The sequence below is a fragment of the Protobothrops mucrosquamatus genome, unplaced genomic scaffold, assembly GCF_001527695.2.
Source record: "Protobothrops mucrosquamatus isolate PMUCROS unplaced genomic scaffold, P.Mucros_1.0 scaffold_18, whole genome shotgun sequence".
Classification (NCBI taxonomy): Eukaryota; Metazoa; Chordata; class Lepidosauria; order Squamata; family Viperidae; genus Protobothrops; species Protobothrops mucrosquamatus.
The window spans coordinates 863,642-881,669 of NW_015386094.1; the positions used below are offsets into that span (position 1 = coordinate 863,642).

The 18,028-nt window shown below is 34.1% G+C and overlaps 1 protein-coding gene across 1 annotated transcript in view; it reads right to left on the bottom strand.

Moving 5' to 3' along the window:
- PDE4B (phosphodiesterase 4B) overlaps nucleotides 1-11,079 on the bottom strand; it is a 29,988-nt gene extending 18,909 nt beyond the window's left edge. The window contains exon 1 of the mRNA XM_015829481.2: nucleotides 10,790-11,079. Within this exon, the coding sequence (XP_015684967.1) occupies nucleotides 10,790-11,020 (231 nt within the window). The 5' untranslated portion in view covers nucleotides 11,021-11,079. The remainder of the gene's footprint in view (nucleotides 1-10,789) is intronic.
- Nucleotides 11,080-18,028: the final 6,949 nt, after the last annotated feature.

An 18,028-nucleotide genomic window follows, 5' to 3' on the forward strand; every position in this document is an offset into this window, starting at 1 on the left:
ATTTAAGACTCACATCAAAGAACCGATAGGACTAGAGTGTAGGCAAATCTTAAAAGTATCCCAGAAAATTGGAGCAAAAATGCAGCCTAATATATTTAGTTTCATACTTGTAATCGCCAAATAAAACACTGAGATAAAAATCTGAAAAAGAGACTGAAATTATTAAGAAGAGATTTAGGTTAAAACTTTTATTCATTTTTTGAGAACTTGGCTACCTACCTAAATAATAAAAATTGGCACAAAATTTTCTATGAAAACAGCATGGATGTTCATTTAATACTCATTGATTTGCTGTAATAATAGTGAGAGTTGAGACCTTGAATTTCTCAAGAGTAGAGATGCGAGTTATAGCCACATCCAGCTTTAAAGTCAAGAATTGCAGCCTGAAAAGACTATTAAACAATGTGAGTGGGAGTAATAAGGTCTGGAATTAAACTATAGTGAATATAACGCTGGGAACTGCATCTTCAGGCCGGCAGAAAACATTTTAACTGTTTTAGTGGTTTTAGTATGCAGTAAAGATTCTTATCTTGACACTGAGCCTGACAATAACAGGTTCCTTCAGGATGTAGCAATTCAAAGGAAAACCAATCCAAATGAAAGCAGCTTACGGTTCTCATTGAATTCAGACAAGACCTTAATTGAACACATGATTCCACCGTTTTCATCATGTAGGTAAATGTTTTCAGCTTGTGCCACAGTATTTGAAGGAACAACTTCCACTATATTCCTGCCCATATTTTAAGAGAATCTTTGGGGGGACCTGTTCTAGCCATTCTCACAGGAGTCTGGTGAGCAGTGGTAGCTGCCTCTTTTTGAAAGGCTGTGTTCCGCAAGGAATGTCTGGCATTGGTTTAGTTATATTTTTGTAAAGCAAGCAAATGCAGTTTCATTTTATTCTTTCTTGCCTAGTAATGCATTATTGCTGTAGTAATAGATATCTACCTTCTCTGCTACTGTGTATTAATATATTGTTTATTTTGTACATTTTATACTATCTTTAATGCCTATTTTTTATCAATAATTTAATTTACAAAACTATTTAAACTTTATTTAATGTGAAGTAGTATACAAACATTTTAGATAAATAATTTCTGTTTCCAGTGATTTTTTGTCAGGAAAGAACCATATTTCATGGCATTATATAGTTCTGTGGAATAGAAAAAAACAATTGACAGCTGCAGGGATAAATACTGGGCTACAAATTATCCAAAACTCTATTTTTGATTATCAGGTGTTAATCCTAATAAATGCCTATACATTGAACAATGTCTTTTTGTCACATAAATCCATGAATACTCTGAAGTGTATCCATTTGTAAAATTGGTTAAAAAAGCAAAGAAAATAAATACTTTGGATTGAGTAGTTTGCCTTGACTCATAATGCAGCACCATGCATTTAAAAGAATATGCAGGTTTGAATGATATTTATTCTTCATTGAAAATCAAATAACATTTTATATGTTTAATTAACAATGCTGCACATATATGATGTATTGCAAGATTACATATCATGTTTCACATCTAATTAGACAATCTAAAATTCTAAAATCTTAAAACAATGGTTGAAGTATACATAAAGCTGTGTAAAACAGATTCTAGTTGCGTCAGTTTCCTGCTATACACGTTTTGAAACTACTATAAAATAACGATGACCTGATTAAGTTTGTCTGATATTGAGTCATTCAGCAAATTGATTTGCCTATTGTAACAGTGACTGTGATGGGGGCCTTGCTTTAGTTGTTTTAAAAACATTGTGACAATTTTTTACTTTCAAATCTTTGGGTGTTACTATTTTAGTTTTACACTATAGCTAGATAAAGGTTCATTTTTCATTTTTGTAGCCTTGTTGATGATTTTGCCTTCTCCAAGCTAATGACATCAACACATGATAGACTACAACTTTCGTTAAATCAGCCAGTACAGTCAGTAACTTGCTAGGAATGATTAAAGGTACAGATACAATATGTCAAGGAAGCAGCCATTTGGGGAAAGTAATTTTATAGGAAAGAACTCATGTGCATTTTTATGATTCAAACTGACATATTGATAATGAGTGAATAACTGTAAACTGAAATAAATTATATATAAACAATTGCATCATGGTGTTTTTAAAAGATTCCAAGCAATATATAATATATTCTTATCCACTATAGGTATTATTTCCTAACACGATGCTAAAATGATACAATGTATATTAAAACATCAAAAACTTTGCCCTTCTATACTTCTGTGGTACACTGCATGTAGGGATGTAAGTGATGGAGTTTTTATCATGCCTATCCCCTCTCTTGCTCATTTTTGCACATGTGTGAGAGAAATAATTGGTTCAGATGTAAAAAAAATCCACCCAACATGATTCTCCAAATAAAAGGAAGGACATCTCTTCATAATCTTAACTAGTATCTGTTGTTTGGAAGCATTTCTAGAAATTTATATTCCTTCCCTGGCCTATATAGAGTGTATATCCCCTGTAATCCAGTTTCCAGATGGTTTGGGGGTTTTTTCGATCAATTTAAACTTGGCTGCTTCTGTTATGTCTAAACATTCTCAGGGGCAAAGATATCTGCCAAACTAATTAAGGAATTTATGAATGAAAGAGAAAGATTCACTATATACTTGGTGTGGTTGATTAGTATGGGAAAAGTACCCATACTAATGGTACTGGGTTTTAAAAATTCAAATAGCAAAATTCTAATGACAACAATTGAAATCATATTTGCCTAATCTCCTTATAGAAAGTATAAAATTACAACTGTTGATTAGTTTCAATGTCCTTTTCCTCCTTCTAACCTCATGTAATTACAATCTAATTATTATTTCATCTAGAATAAATTAATTTACATCTGAAAATATTTCTTGAATTTGTTTTGAACAAAATCCCATTTAAAGTTAGGTAAGGCTTCATTTGTGTAAAAATATATCCTAATTTTATTTACTGGGTACATTCCATTAACATTAGCTTTAAAACCTTCAGAGAAAATAAATATTCTTAAAAGCGCAGATTGTTAAAAATATCATGATATTTGTTCAGTGTGGCTGCAGATCTAAAGATATTCTATGCATGGATATCTCACCAGGAGCTAATCTCAATTTGAAGATTTTCTCTGTTGAATAAGTCCTAGTGCACCACTGATTGCAGCCTTTCTTTACAGACAAAAGCCAATACCTATTTACACAATACACATTTATTCCAAAATAGTACTTTTCCCTTTTCAGTACAGGTTTGTCAAGCCCTATTCAGTGACTTGCAATTGCATCAAAATAACTTGCAAAACAGAAAATATGTCTTGAATTGGAGGCATTCGCATCAGAAGGTTTAAGTAAAGATTTTCCAGTTTTCCATGAAGAGTCAGTAAGTCCAGGCTCCTCCAGGGAAGCCACTTACAGCCACCCCAACCAACTTCATAGAAGGTGGTGTTTATAAGAACAACAGATAGAGAGACTGACATCTCCTCTGTTCTAAATTCTTGGACAAAAGATAATATATAAATCTAACAAAGAAAAATATTATTAGTGTAGTCTATAGCATGAGTGGATCTACAGATGAAATAGATAATGTGACTGCCCATATGAAAATGAAAATGTATGTAATGTACCTACCGTAGTCTCTGTTCTGGTGTTTCCATTTTTTGTACTGGTTCATGTTCACATGTAATAAATTAAGAAAATACTATCCTAACAAAGCCAGAACATTCACAAGCAGCTTTATTTACTTAAAAGCTCTTTGTTCTCATTTTTTTCTTTTCCACAGATATGGAAACTATCTGCAAATCTGTAGTTCACAAGAGCTTTCCATTATATGTATGTTTGAATTATGGTTAATTGCTTCCAAATGAGTTAGGATGAATAAGCCACATTTGGTCTATGGTTTAAAACTAGCTTATGATGATGATTCAAGACTTCTCAGAAAGTAATGGATAGTAATAATATTCTGGTTATTCCCTTCTTTTTAGAAAATAAGTAAATACATAGTCTCATTTAATTAGCCAGGATTTCTGGGTGAGAATTGCATGCAGAAATCTAAATATTGTGTTTCTCTTTGAAAACATTGCAGTAATTCTTTTATTACTTATGTAAACACAAGACTGGAAGGAAAAGCTCTTATGAGCTTACACGATTAACTATTTATGTTGTAGTTATAATTTTGGGCAGAATGCTTGTTTCCTGAATATCAAGATGTTTTGTACCAGCTTTTGGATATGTTCCAGTCAAGAAGAAGCCTTACTGATTTCAGTGAGAGTTAAACTTTTAAAAATTTTTTTTAATTTACTTCTCTTGGACTTATGTCTAATGTCTAATGTCTAATGTCTAATGTTTAGCCATTATCAGCAACACATGTCTTTTGTTTTGTCACTATGAAAATAATATGCAGGTAGATGTATTTCTGTAGTCTCTTGAACTTATTTAACTTTTTGAATTTATCATCATAAACTAAATTAAAATAAGATACATTTTCTCTTATAATAATTTCCAGGAGCTAGAGCAAGATAGAAAGGCATGGGTTTATTAGATTAATTTTAGGCAGTAAGATATTTAAAAGAAAAGGAGCAAAAGTTATTTCCCTAACCTCCTCCTTTATGGTTAATTCTGGGGTTAAAAAAGTATTATATCACGCAAAAGAGATTAAGGTGGAGTACCAAAATGAATATACTGATGCTTTGTTTCAGGCCACTTTAACAAAATAGTATAGTTACATGCAACCTACTTTAGTTCTAGACATTTTTCCCCACTATTGATTTAGAAGAAAAGTATAATATTTTTAGATAGAATTTACTATATTGTATGGATGTTTGGGCTAATGTCAAGTGTAATAGCATTAGGAATCCTGTCAGAATAAAATTTCTCTTTTCCATGATGAGTTTGCTTCTCTATAATCAAAGAGAGAACTTAGCACTCTTTTAATTTAGCACCTGCTTTTAAATATATGTCTTATTAAAAGAGAAATCGGTACAAAGACCTGTATGAAGATTCATATGATGTGGAAACAATGTAGGAAAACGTGTGGGAGAAATTGGCATAGGCTGATGGTATGTTTGAGAAATCTTAGTTCTACTAAATGCTTTATTTGGCCTTATAATCCAGTTTAAACAAAGGATAATAAATAGTACAGAGTTAGAGAGAAGTTATGCACGAATGCACATTACTGAATTCTGGCACAAGACCAGAAATATTTTAAAAGCACACATTTCCTTGAATATCACCTTCCAATCTAACAAATAATCCTTCCCTCTCCTCTGAAAAATCATTTTGGCAACAAGGGCCAAAAATGTTTCTTCTGTTGCTAATATTTTTCAAATAGTTTTCAGACAATCAGTCAGTGTACATTTTATACAAGGGAAGACAAATAATGGACCATAATAATTAAATCATCTGTTCCCCAACTAGTTACTTCCCAGCTCACATAATATTTTGCTCTTTCTGTTGTCCTGAATTGTTCTATTCATATATCATGAAAAACAAGTCTCCTCTGAATCAAGCTTGATTCCTGTGTACTTTATGGATAATATCCATTTAGTTTTCTTGACAACAAGAGAGGAGTTTGCTATTACCATCTTCTGAGATTTTTTTTTTTTTTTTTGCTTTCCAGTCTGACTAATAGTCCTGGAATTCCCTCTGGGTTTCCCATCTACCATGTCTAAATCTGCTTAGGTTCCTGGCCAAGAAAAATCAACCAGGTGCTCCCACCTATTAAAACTACCTTTAACACACACACACACACACATCATGTGGAAACATTGACCAACTGAAAATATGGTACTTTAAATGCAGACAAAAAAAAGTGTAATATTAAACATGTGGTTGTCTATTAAAAATGACATGATGTGACAAAACTCTTTCAACCTATTTGTGAAGAGGAGCAATCACATCTAAACACATTGGGCAAGAATGCAAATGGTTAATCTATTCAACCATATCCATTCCAGAAGCTTCTGCATTCTGACTTTCTTGATTGTGCTTTTCCATGTTTATTGTGCTAATGTACAACACCCTTTGAGAGAAGCCCTGAGTTTGGTTGGCTAGAGGAAATTTTATGGCACAATTTGATCTTTCTGCATCCTATTTCAAAGATTTGTTTAGTGGTTGTTCTGTCTTTTAGAAAACAGCTTAGAATAATCAACTAGCAACTTGTAGGCTATGTATACATTTTATCAGGGCAACCATTATTTTGCAGAGTGATGGTAGACATCCTCCATCATCCACATTCTATCTAGGATATTAAAAGTGAACAACTGCAGTGAGTTGTCAAAGGGAAGTTAGGGGAGTTCCATTTTGGTAAGTGACACATGAAAAGAATATTCTGAAAGGTATCCAGTGATAAAAAGGGTAAAGCCCTTAAGGATAAGGACAAAACCAGCAAATTGAAGGGACACCGTTTGATGAGATCTAAGAACTTTATGCATAAAGAATAAAGCCCAGTAATAAAGGTCTTTGGACCTATACATCTATAAGCAGTAAAGCAAAATTCAAGGATTCTATAAAAATGCTCTATTTCTTTAATATACAGTATATATCTATTGAATCCAGCAAATGTCAGAATGGGCTACATTAGCAACTAATGAAATATTAGCCATTCTTCTTTCTGACACTTCTTTAGTTTGTTTTTAGTAGCATACAGTCATTTAATCATACCAATTGTTACGATTGTATTCAGTACTTTAAATCAGTGTTTTTCTGATTGGTTGGAGAATTGTGAGAGTTCAAGACTACACATTGTAAAGATGCTGAGACTGAGAAACACAACCTCAAAGAAAACCACATATTTGAACAATTCACCTCTTTGAATAAGAAACAAGATGGTTTCTTATTCCACCTGAAAACTAAGTGATGAGATTCAGAGGTTCTGAAGTTCCTTGGACTCAGTATGAAACAAGTCTTTATATTGTAACATCAAATTTAAAATTAATTAAATTAAATAATTATTTTTGAGCAACTTCATACTTGCAAGCATTAAATTTTCTAGCTCAAGTTCATTTGAGATTTATCATATGTTTATTATAATTTTTATAAAACGGGGTAATTCTGAGACAACTCTTATGGCTTATTAGTCTTTCTTCTCTAGAAACATTTCTTTGCTTAGGCCACAGTTCCTAAGGACAAATGGCAATCAACAAAAGGGAATCCCAAAGAATTCTATGATTCACAGCTGTTAAAGCCCTCTTTTAAGAAACAAAGAACATGGAAGTAGCAGGTTTTCTAGTTGACTGTCAGCAGTTAATCCAAGTAAATCTTTTAGAGAAGTATGACTGTTTTGTAATGCAGATTAAACAAAGGAAATTACAGTAAACTCAAAAGCAAGAACAGCTTGGCACACCTTAAGCAAAACATCACGTACCAAGTGAGCAGGATTCAGTGCTGGCAGTCCTCGCATCAGGTCCCCCCCATTTCTCAATATGGACATTGTGCAATGAAGCACATAGGCAAGGGGCAAACAGCCAGGAATTACCTCCAAAGTTTACATTAGAGTACTCATGTTTAGTTTATTTAGCCTCCTAAAACCAAGACGTGAGTGTCCTATGTGCCTGAAAACCCTTTAGAAGGAGTGTAGTGAAAGTTTTGTATACATCAATAGATTTTAGTTTACAGATAAGGAGGACAATGGTCTAGTATGTGACATTGCTAACAAAGAAGAGGAGGTATAATGAGACATTTCAGAAAGTGCCTACGTGATGGAAGGATGCATCTCCCTTGGGGTCATTTGAGTGACTCTAAAAATCTCAGCCTGTCCGATTCAGTGTATGCTGCTGCTCCCCTTACATCAGTAAGACTTAAATGTGGAAAAAGAAGCTTGGTAAATTCTTCAGTCATAAACATAATATACAATATAATTACCTAGGTAAAAGCAAATTGATATTAAAGCCTTCAACATTTTATAAAAAATTGTCCAGGAGAACTAAAAATATGCTGCCCTGGCAAATTGAGGTCCTAATTTTATAACAAAAATATTTAACAGGAACATAATATTTTAAATCCACTAATTTCAATTGTATATAAAGTCATTTTCAAACATAGAATTACAAACCCTTCATACTAGCAGACAGATGAATATGTTGGGAATATTTGATCCATTTTTTAAGAGGCCATGCTGTATAATATTCACAAAGTTGCAAGTCACAAACACCAATTATTATTCCTTAATACAGTGAACATATAGATTATTGCTTACTAATTATCTAGACATACCTATAATCGTATGAGGATGCACTCAATTTTTGTCTGCTTTTAGAGAGACCCCAGTTATATCAAACGCAGACTCATCTGCCCAATGAATACAATAACTTATTATTATTATTATTTGATCTATACCTATGGTAATAGATGACTAAGACTGTGGATAGGATTCAGAAATGAGCATAATGAATGTTAATTCAAATTAGAGATTGGAAACATTTGCAGTACAGAAACTACATAAGAAAAACATAATGAAAATGTAGGGCTAGCAGCAGTGAATATTCTAATTGATATCATGTGAGTGAATAGAACTGAAAAGATTTGTTTATCATTTTAATAAAACATATATGCCAAACCACATGTATTGATGTGCTGTATGAGGGAGTGGTTGCTGAGAGTGTTTGCTTTTTTGCATATTCACATTTTTTTAAAAAAAGTTTCGCTGAACCTCTCTCCTCCTGAATAGCAGAGAATAAATTCCTTATATTTCTAACTAATTGTTTTACTTAAACATTTCCAGTTTGTTTACTGAAAGAAAAAAAAACCTGAATATTTTCACGTAGGGTCTCTTGGCTTTTATCAGTATCAAGAATCATCTTATGGGAAGCAATTCTGAAAAGCGATTCAAAACCAATCTTTTCTCTGTTGTCTCCTGTTTTTGCAATGCTGTACTTTTAAAACTACGTCTGTCAGGAAGGAGACAGGAAATTCGAGTCACACTTACAACAGCTGTGCTATGCCCACTATCATTCTGAAATGACGTAGTTTGGGCTTCAGTGGCACGGAGCCAGGAACTTAGCAATAGCAGAGGTCAGGAAGATAGGTCACTGTTTTTACAGCCCTCACACTTGGAATCCTGCAGGATCTACTTGCTGCCTTCCTTTCTCTTCTGTTTTTCTGCTCTTTACTATGGGGAGCTAGAAACATCCTGTTTTCAAAACATTTGATTGTTTTGCAATTAGCAAATTTCTATGCAGAAGTCTTTGACGGAAGGAAGACAGATTATTCAGATACTTCACAGATGTGGGAAATTTGACAATAACTCAACATATTTCAAAAGGCTTCTTAGGTTCTGAAAAGTTAAATTTGCTCTTTGTTTTCGGCTGTAAGCATTACATTTTCAAATTATTTTTCAAAAATTGCAACACATAATAAATATGACAAAGTAGAGACAAAATGAGGGCAATGTAATCTCACTTCATATACAGTATATATGTAGGATCTAAGATCTTAGATAAGAGCTAAGAGAAGTAAAATCGGGACTATGCAATTTATATTTATATGGCTTTCTTTAAATTTCTATTTTTAATTTTATTTGTGCTCAAAAATTGATATACTATTTGTTTATATAGCTTTTTTCCTGTGGAAAACAGTTATATCATCTTCATCTCATTGAAGTTGATTATTCTTTACTTAATAATAGAAACAAATTGCAAAGTATCTGCATAAGGCTCCATCCTAGTGACCATCCTACTGTACAGTGGTCATTGTAAATGACTTCTAGACTATACTTATAAATATATATGAATGCACACTTTGGATGAGACTGATAAAAGAGACTTAACAATAGATTGTAAGTAAATTGGGGGGGGGATTGTTTTCTTGCCTTCAGCTGAAAGCCTTTGAAGAAAGTTATATATGTTGTTCACTGATCAAACTAGCGTGTGAAGTCTTTGCTTTAACACTGGGGAAAAATTTGTTAAGCTCTTCAGTCAGACACAAGCCATGTTTTCTCTCAAAAAATGCCTGAGATTATTGTTGAGGTGATACCCATACCATTAGGGAATACATTGGCCTTTTGTTACCCAAACGTTTGGCTGCTAGCCAACTAAGGAGTGGTTTCAATTTTAAATAATATCCAACTTTTAGATATTAAATACATGGAAAAGAGGTAAATGTATTTGTCTTTAGAAATAAAACAAACACTTTAGAATGCAAACACGTACACAATACTAAATTATAATAAGAATCAAATATTTTAGGTAACTCAAGTCTACTAATCAACTTCTCCTTACACAGTTTAGAAATATTTCTACTGATGAAACAGTATTTCTATGAATTGCAACCACATGCAAAAATATACATACACTATATAACTAAAATTAAAACAAGCCCCACGTATGCAATCCATGCTAACTATAGATGGTAGATGGAAACTCGCACCATTGTAAGCAATTTAATTTACTGAAGGGAAAAAAAACTAACAAAAATTTCATAAGGATAATTGTACTTCTTATCTATATCATTTTTTTCAGTTGATTTTCTGATGATTGCTACTGCTGGTATACATTGTACAAATAATGATAGAATATTTCTAGAATTACTTTTGGCATTTCAGTTATATGCTAGAATTTGTTTTCCAACTTTCTAAATTGCTTTTTTATTGATAATATCACATGTTATATTTAATTCTATAACACTGATTAACTACAATACAATACAAAAGTACAATTACCAGTATTCTGGTAAGGATTTTGAAAGCTTGGACTAATTTATTTATATTGCTTTAATTTTTTATAATAGATCAGTAACCTGACTTAGCAAAGGAAGACAGAAAAATGCATAACTTTTCACTTTGTTCTTAAAATACATTTGTTTGCATGTAATTTTTCTCTTACCTTATTGGATGCCATCTCGCTAACAGATCGATAGGTCTGAATAGTTTCAAGTTGGTCTAAACACCAGTCCAATTCCTCCAAAGTTTCCATTGCTAATTTTTGATAAGATTCTTCTGCAAATAAACACATAGACATGTAGTTAGGCTTGAGTGACGGCAGGCTTTCCATTGTGGAATTGCTGATCCGACTTGGTCCGACACTGCTATAGGGACTGCAGTGCTCTTTCATCATAAGTTCTTCAGGCTGTTGTTCCACTCTCTAGTAGAACAAATCAATGCACGTCCAAGCCTTTGAATGGTCGTTGTGGTTTTGTGGGGTGTGTGTGTGTGTGTTTCTTGCTTTCTTTTTTGTCCTTGCAGGCTTTGAAGAATCCGTTTCAGTAATATATCAACAAACTTCCTCTACAAAGTGGTGTAGGAGGAGGGATACTCTCTGACAGGCTCATCTGCATATGTGTGAACTCACAGAACAGCAGAGGAAAAGAAAGGGTTTTTTTTTTCTTCTCCACTTAAACATTACTCATCTCACCATTTCTACTATTAAAGTGATGACATTTTTATAAGACATTTAAAATATCATCAAGGGAGATTAGGCAATCAGTGTAACTCGTCTTTTTTCCCTGTTAGAAAACAGATTCAGATTTTTTTTGAAAAAAGAAATGCAGAAATAATTTATAATAAATTTGTTCAAGTTTCTAAACTTGTTCAAGTTTGATGATCTGTTTCAGAGTATTTTCATAAGTGCTACAACCCACCCACCCCCGTTAATTAAGGTTTAGTTCATTAAATTTTTGACGTATCTAATAGGAAACAAATAGAAAGTATTGCTTTTCAATTGTTAAATTTCCATTTTGTTCACACCGAAGTCATAAAGGAATTTTAAATTGAATTTCTGGAAGAGATTTCCAGAACATTTCCTATTTCTGTCAGTTGTTCTTTTGAAAAAAGAATTTTTCAAAAGATTTTCTAAAGTTGTAGTCTTAACTTTAGGACTGGCCTAAGTCTATGAAGCTCAGATTTATTACCAAAACCCTTTTGGAAGAAATGTTTAGGGAAATTGCTTGAAGAACTTGGGAAAGCTATAAAATCCTAAATATACTTCCACTGCCATGCAACGCATCTTCAGGCATTGTTCAACATTACAAATTGCATTATACATAGTTTAAAATATTAAAATATAAATCAGTGGTTATTCATAATGGAGTAGTACCATCAATCAAATGTAAAGATAAATAAAAATGTTTAGCATATACCGATAATACAAATAAAATTGGTAATATCTTATGTCTAGTAAGAGGCTGTCCTACAGAAAGGTGCCAAAATAGAAAAAAAACCACCTTTTTTTGATTAATGCCAAATGAACATCTACAAATATGGTACAACCAGGAGAATGCCTGTTGATAAGAACAGCAATAGGGTAGATTTATTGTATAAATGCCTGGATTTTAGATTTTCAGTGGCTTACAATCTCTGGGTTATAAGGCCAGAATATTCCTTATTCTTCTTTAACTTAAATTTCATGTAGCCCCTAGGACCAGCAGTCCTAACAATGAGGCTATATGAAGCGAATGGTCAAAATACATTCTACTAGTATTGTATTAAATGATAGGACTCTCTGTAGGATTGGCATTTTTAAGAACTTATTTTAAGAAATTCTTTATGTAAGAATAAAATACTTCTTTTGCACACCTATATTATTTGAACACATGCATACTTATAACTGGCATCCCCTGGAGCTGTTAAACCTTCATATGCAAGTATTACAAGTGTATTGGGAGAAGACACACATAAGTTTGCTCATCTTCAATTATATTAATTGCTATTAGTGTCTCCAGGAGGGTTATAAGTACATTTGGCTGAAATCACATGTTTGTGATCACTGTTTTTAGCAGGTTTGGTTGGGAATATTTGCAACTCTTTACAGTCTTTAATATGATTTTTTAAAATAAGTTTATTTTGTAAATTTGCTGGATTTGTAACTTGCTCTTCATCCAAGAGCAGAAGCTAATTTATATGGGGTCTCTATTATATCCCCAGAACCCTGTGAGATAGATTATGCTGAGAGAGAATTATGGACCCTGAATAACTCAGGGAGTTTCATAAATAAGAATGGACTTGAACCTAGATCTCCCCATTCTTAGTCCAGCTTCTTCACTGGCTCCCTTGTAATAAAAAAATTGATACTATCCAATATACTCTCATCTTTACTACACTTTCTTTTCAATCAGATAGCTCAGACATGTCAAACACAAGGCCTGGGGCCGGATGCGGCCCACCAAGTGGTTTCATGTGGCCCACGAAGCCATCCTGGAAACAGTGAGGGAACGGTCCCCGCTACCTTGGCCCAGGCCAGCCAGGAGCCAATGTACAATTTTGTGGTTGCCATCTATGCTGAAATGCATTCAGTCTTAGCTCCACAAGGCCACCTGGAAACAGCGAGGAACCAGCCACGTCGGCCTCACCCCCTGTGTGCGCGCTGGGGAGGTGTCACCTTTGTCAGGAATGAAGAAATGGACCATGCCTTGGCGCTTGCCCCAGTCCCACCCCCTTCTGCCAGAGACCCTCAGATCTGTCCCACTCCTGCCCAGGCCCCCACAGGCACCCTTGATGTGAACAATGTAGAGCTGGCCACGCCCACCCAGTAGGCTGCACCCACCCTGGCCACACCCACCCGCCCCCCCAAGGGCAATCGCAATGCTGATGCGACCCTCAATGAAATTGAGTTTGACACCCCTGAGATAGCTAATCAACTATATGCAGGATAAAAGTCTAGAAAGGACTAAAAATATGCTCTTAGTCTCAGGTAAATTACTGTTGACTCTTACTGCAATCTTCTGGGGAAGTAAAGTTAGAGTCCAGTAGTGTTTCCTGAAAATATTTGACATCTTAGTCTGGAAAAGAGGATGTTCTTTTAAACCTTAACTTTTTCACTTAAACATTCCTTATAAAATGCACGAGAGGAAATTTGGCTATTCTGAGAAACCGCCTCTTACAAAACCAGGGGTTCTATGACATGTACCTCCAATATTCTTTTTATAGTAGTGGTTTCACGTTCAACACTCAAAAGTCTACTATAGTAAAGACTTAGCTTCTGATCCTATTTTATGATTCCCAACCCTATGAAAGCACATATTTTTTTAACCTGAAGCCATATTGACCACACTGGGGTCAAATCAACTTCAAACCAGTAATTATGGGAAATTTTGGTCAACAATGAAAGAAAAAGATTTAACGTGACCTCTAGTTATTTGATACATGACATACTTATCTTTTTCTCACCATAATTTATTCTTCTAGGGTTAGGAGATGAATATTTTGAATACAGAATGCCAAAATGCCTTTGATAAGGCTCCTCCCCCAAGAATCCCCTCCCATCCCAGTACTGAAAGTCTTAAGTATATAATAATACCAGTTTCATATCTTATAACATCTATTCTAGAAGACTCTACCTGCAGAATGGCTTTCATGCTGGCTTTTGCAACACTGCCCTTTGACTGCACTAGATGGAAGTTACAGGAAGACCCCCTTTCACTAGTATCAGGTGTCCCTACAATGCCAAACAAGTCAAAACCACCGAACACATACTCCTACTGATTTTTTAAAGACACCTGCAGTACTCCTTTTTTTCCCATGCTTGCATTATCAGATTATCCGGTCACAAAGGCCAATTTAATATCTCTTTAATCTCAAACTTTAATCCCTTCACAGATAATATTTCCAAGTTCCATGCAGCAGTGTGGCAGATTCTCTGGGTATTGGCTGCAAACTGGAGCTAATCAGATTTGACAAATGCCTGGCTATTGTAATGCTGCTTTTAAATTCCATTTATTCAGGAATATACTTTTGTTGCTCTTTCTTAATTTTTAATTTGTTTTCTTTATGTTTTTGTCAGATAATTCTGCATATAATTATATTTTATTGAATACTTATTTTTTGACTATATAAGTTTATCCTGTAGTTAATCTAATTAATCAGTTTAGGATCCAATCTGGATTGGTCACTGGACCGCGTCAATCATCAGGAGTGCTGATTTACCACCAGCCCATCAAGTACTTAGAAGATGAGGGCTGGGCAACACAAGCAAACGACTGCTAACAACTTAAAAGCCAGCCACCAACACACCCCAATCAACATCTAAAAAGCCACATACAACGAGCACCATATAAATACCCCACACAGAACAGTGCACACTCTGCTAGAGAGAATTCCCTGAAGATGGGCGCCAGCACGGGTCCGAATGTTTGGAAGACAAAACCTCTGGTCCTGGTGACCGACCCAGATTGGATCCTGCGACACGTCTATTCGCCTTCATTCTAATCAGTTTACCTTACAGCTTTTGTCTTACAATCTTTTAAAGTCTGTAATTACTGTACTTAAAGCATCTGCACACAGATTGTTCCATACACTGTGTTTTTTACTTCATGCAAATTAAAAACTGAAATAAGGGTATTAATTGATGTGACTGATTCTTCAATGGGAAGAAGTTATTTGTGTGCCCCTTATTCTCATAAATATGAGAAAAGGCTAAATGAGTATTTCCTATCATTTACTCTTTAACTGTGGCCTATCCTTTACAGATAACTGTTACAAAAGAACATACGGTAATTAAATCAAAGTTAGGCCCAATCCAAGGAAAAATGTATCTGTAAGTTTACAGAGCACTAGCCATGTGCATGAAAGTCATGCTGGCGTTTAGAGACGTAATAGAGAGGGAGAGAAATAATCTACAGCAGCTGACAGCAGACATTTGGGCAGGGTTCAGGTGATCATTCAATAATCCCAAATTAAAACATGTATGTGAGAAACACCCTTCATTTAACTTTCAAAGCAAAAGAACTGCATCTTATTATTTTGACATGCCAAAACATGAAATAAAATTACAGTATATGAAATAGCCGACTTCAGTTCTGGGTTTTCGGCAGTGAATGTGTATCTAAGACTTTGTACTTCCATTACATAATACTTACATTCAAATACAAAAAAATAAATACATCAACCTGAAATATATTAGAAGTTAGTCTGAAAGCTACGCATCCGTTATTTTAATGTTTTTAGGATAAATGTTTTCCAAAATATTTTATTTCTTTTGTTGTCCTTCAATAAAAGCAAAATGTGTGTATAATACTGTGGCTTTATTTCATCCCAATCACACATATCTATAACAGTAGGGGAAGGGATATGTTTCTTTGTGCCCCTGCACTAGGGTGCTAATTTCTTAAACTTTTTACCTTAGCTATCTTTGAATGCTATTCCTACATACATTCGTTCAAATTATATGATTCACATAATTAGCTCTTATTAAAATGTGCTATAATCACATTGTTTTCTAATAACAAGATCAGTTTTAATCTGGCCTCATTTGTTCATTTGTTTTGGGAGTGCAGTCTCCATTATCCAATTTAAATCCATAGTATAGCCCTTAATTTCAAGAAATTTACACAAGGATGTGTTTCACATGGGTATTATAAAAATATATAATCAATAGAATTCAGAAGTGTTATGAGACTTTTGTAGGACAAACATTTGAACTGGTTGATGCTGCTTCTCACATGGAATTATGCAAAAGTAATGTATTTTTATTGGGTAATATTGTCTCTATGATTATTGTCCTCTGAAGCTAATTACTTCCTTTAAAATTTTATCCTGAAATATGCACTTATTGACTGTTAGGGACTTCCCTCAATGCTCTAACTTAACAGAATTTGCAGGCAAATGGTAATTTCCTCAGTGATTCATGCATGCTTACAAAAATTCCACTGGGCATTGGAGAACTATGGTTAGTCAATAAAATGATTATATGTGAAATCATCATTTCCTTAAGGAAACAGATCTGTGTAGATTTCCTTCCAGTCCATGCTCCAAGATAAGTTTCTCTCTCTTTCTTTCTTTCTTTCTTTCTTTCTTTCTTTCTTTCTTTCTTTCTTTCTTTCTTTCTTTCTTTCTTTCTTTTCTCTCTCTCTCGCTATTCCTGCTTATTTAGTGATGAGAATACTTCCAAGTATGCAGCTAATTTTCATTTTTTAAGGCCTAACATATTAATATGAAATGATATTCGATACAACATTTCCTTCATTTTGTGATTTCTGCTGGGTGCCATTCAATTTTTTTTAATGATTTGGGGTAGTTTTAGTATATACTGTTTGTTTTGTGCAGTTCTGGAAAATATAACCGTGAGAACATGAAATGCTCTGCACTGATACTGCTTTGTAGGCAAAATGAAATATAATGTAAAGCATTATACACAACCCAGATTTACTTTTAGGAATGGTATTTGGCTAAAATTAATAATTGATGATCATGATGATATCCATTTAGTCGTGTCCGACTCTTGTCAATTTGATTGGCCAATTACTAGCATGTATATTCTAAGTGTGTCTCAGTACATTGTACGTTTCTGTCTTAATTGGGCAGAAGCAGTCAGCAGTATGCCAAGTATCTCAGCTGCTGGGTATGTTTATTTTAGATAGATTTTTTTAAAAATAGTTTTTATTGTTTTGTTGTTTTATTGTCAGGAGCCATGGTGGCACAGTGGTTAGAATGCAGTATTGCAAGCTAACTCTGTCCACTGCCAGGAGTTTGATCATGACTGGCTCAAGGTTGACTCAGCCTTCCATTCCTCTGAGGTCGGTAAAATGAGGACCCAGATGGTTGGGGGCAATATGCTGACATTGTAAATTGCTCAGAGAATGCTATAAAGCACTGTGGAGCAATATATAAGTCTAAGTGGTATTGCTATTGCGATTGTTTTAAAATGTTTTTGTTTTATTTGTAGTATATGTTTTTGAACTGTAAGCCACCTAGAATCACTGGTTGAGATGGGTGATTATAGAAAATGAATAAATAAATAAATAATATGATGGCTGCAAGATTTGAACCTACATAAAATAGATTGAGCATGCACGGGATCAAACTGGACTTTGATTGTGATCATGCTTTCATGAACAGAATATGCCAAAACTGAACAGTACATCCTTATCTCTTGGCATGGGCATAACTAAAAATGGTAGACTAATTCACACTTTCCTTCTCAGAATAAAAAGTATTAAATGAAAGCTTCTATTGACCAAAGTTATGATTGATAGACAGTCTTTTAGTCCTGAGTAGTCAATGAATACATGCAGGAAAATGAAGGTGTAGCCTCAATTCTGAATCAAAGAGCTAAAATGTATGACAAAACATTTGAATGGGTGTCATCTAGATTGTTGTAGATGCATATGAAAATAGAAATACACAGCCTAGT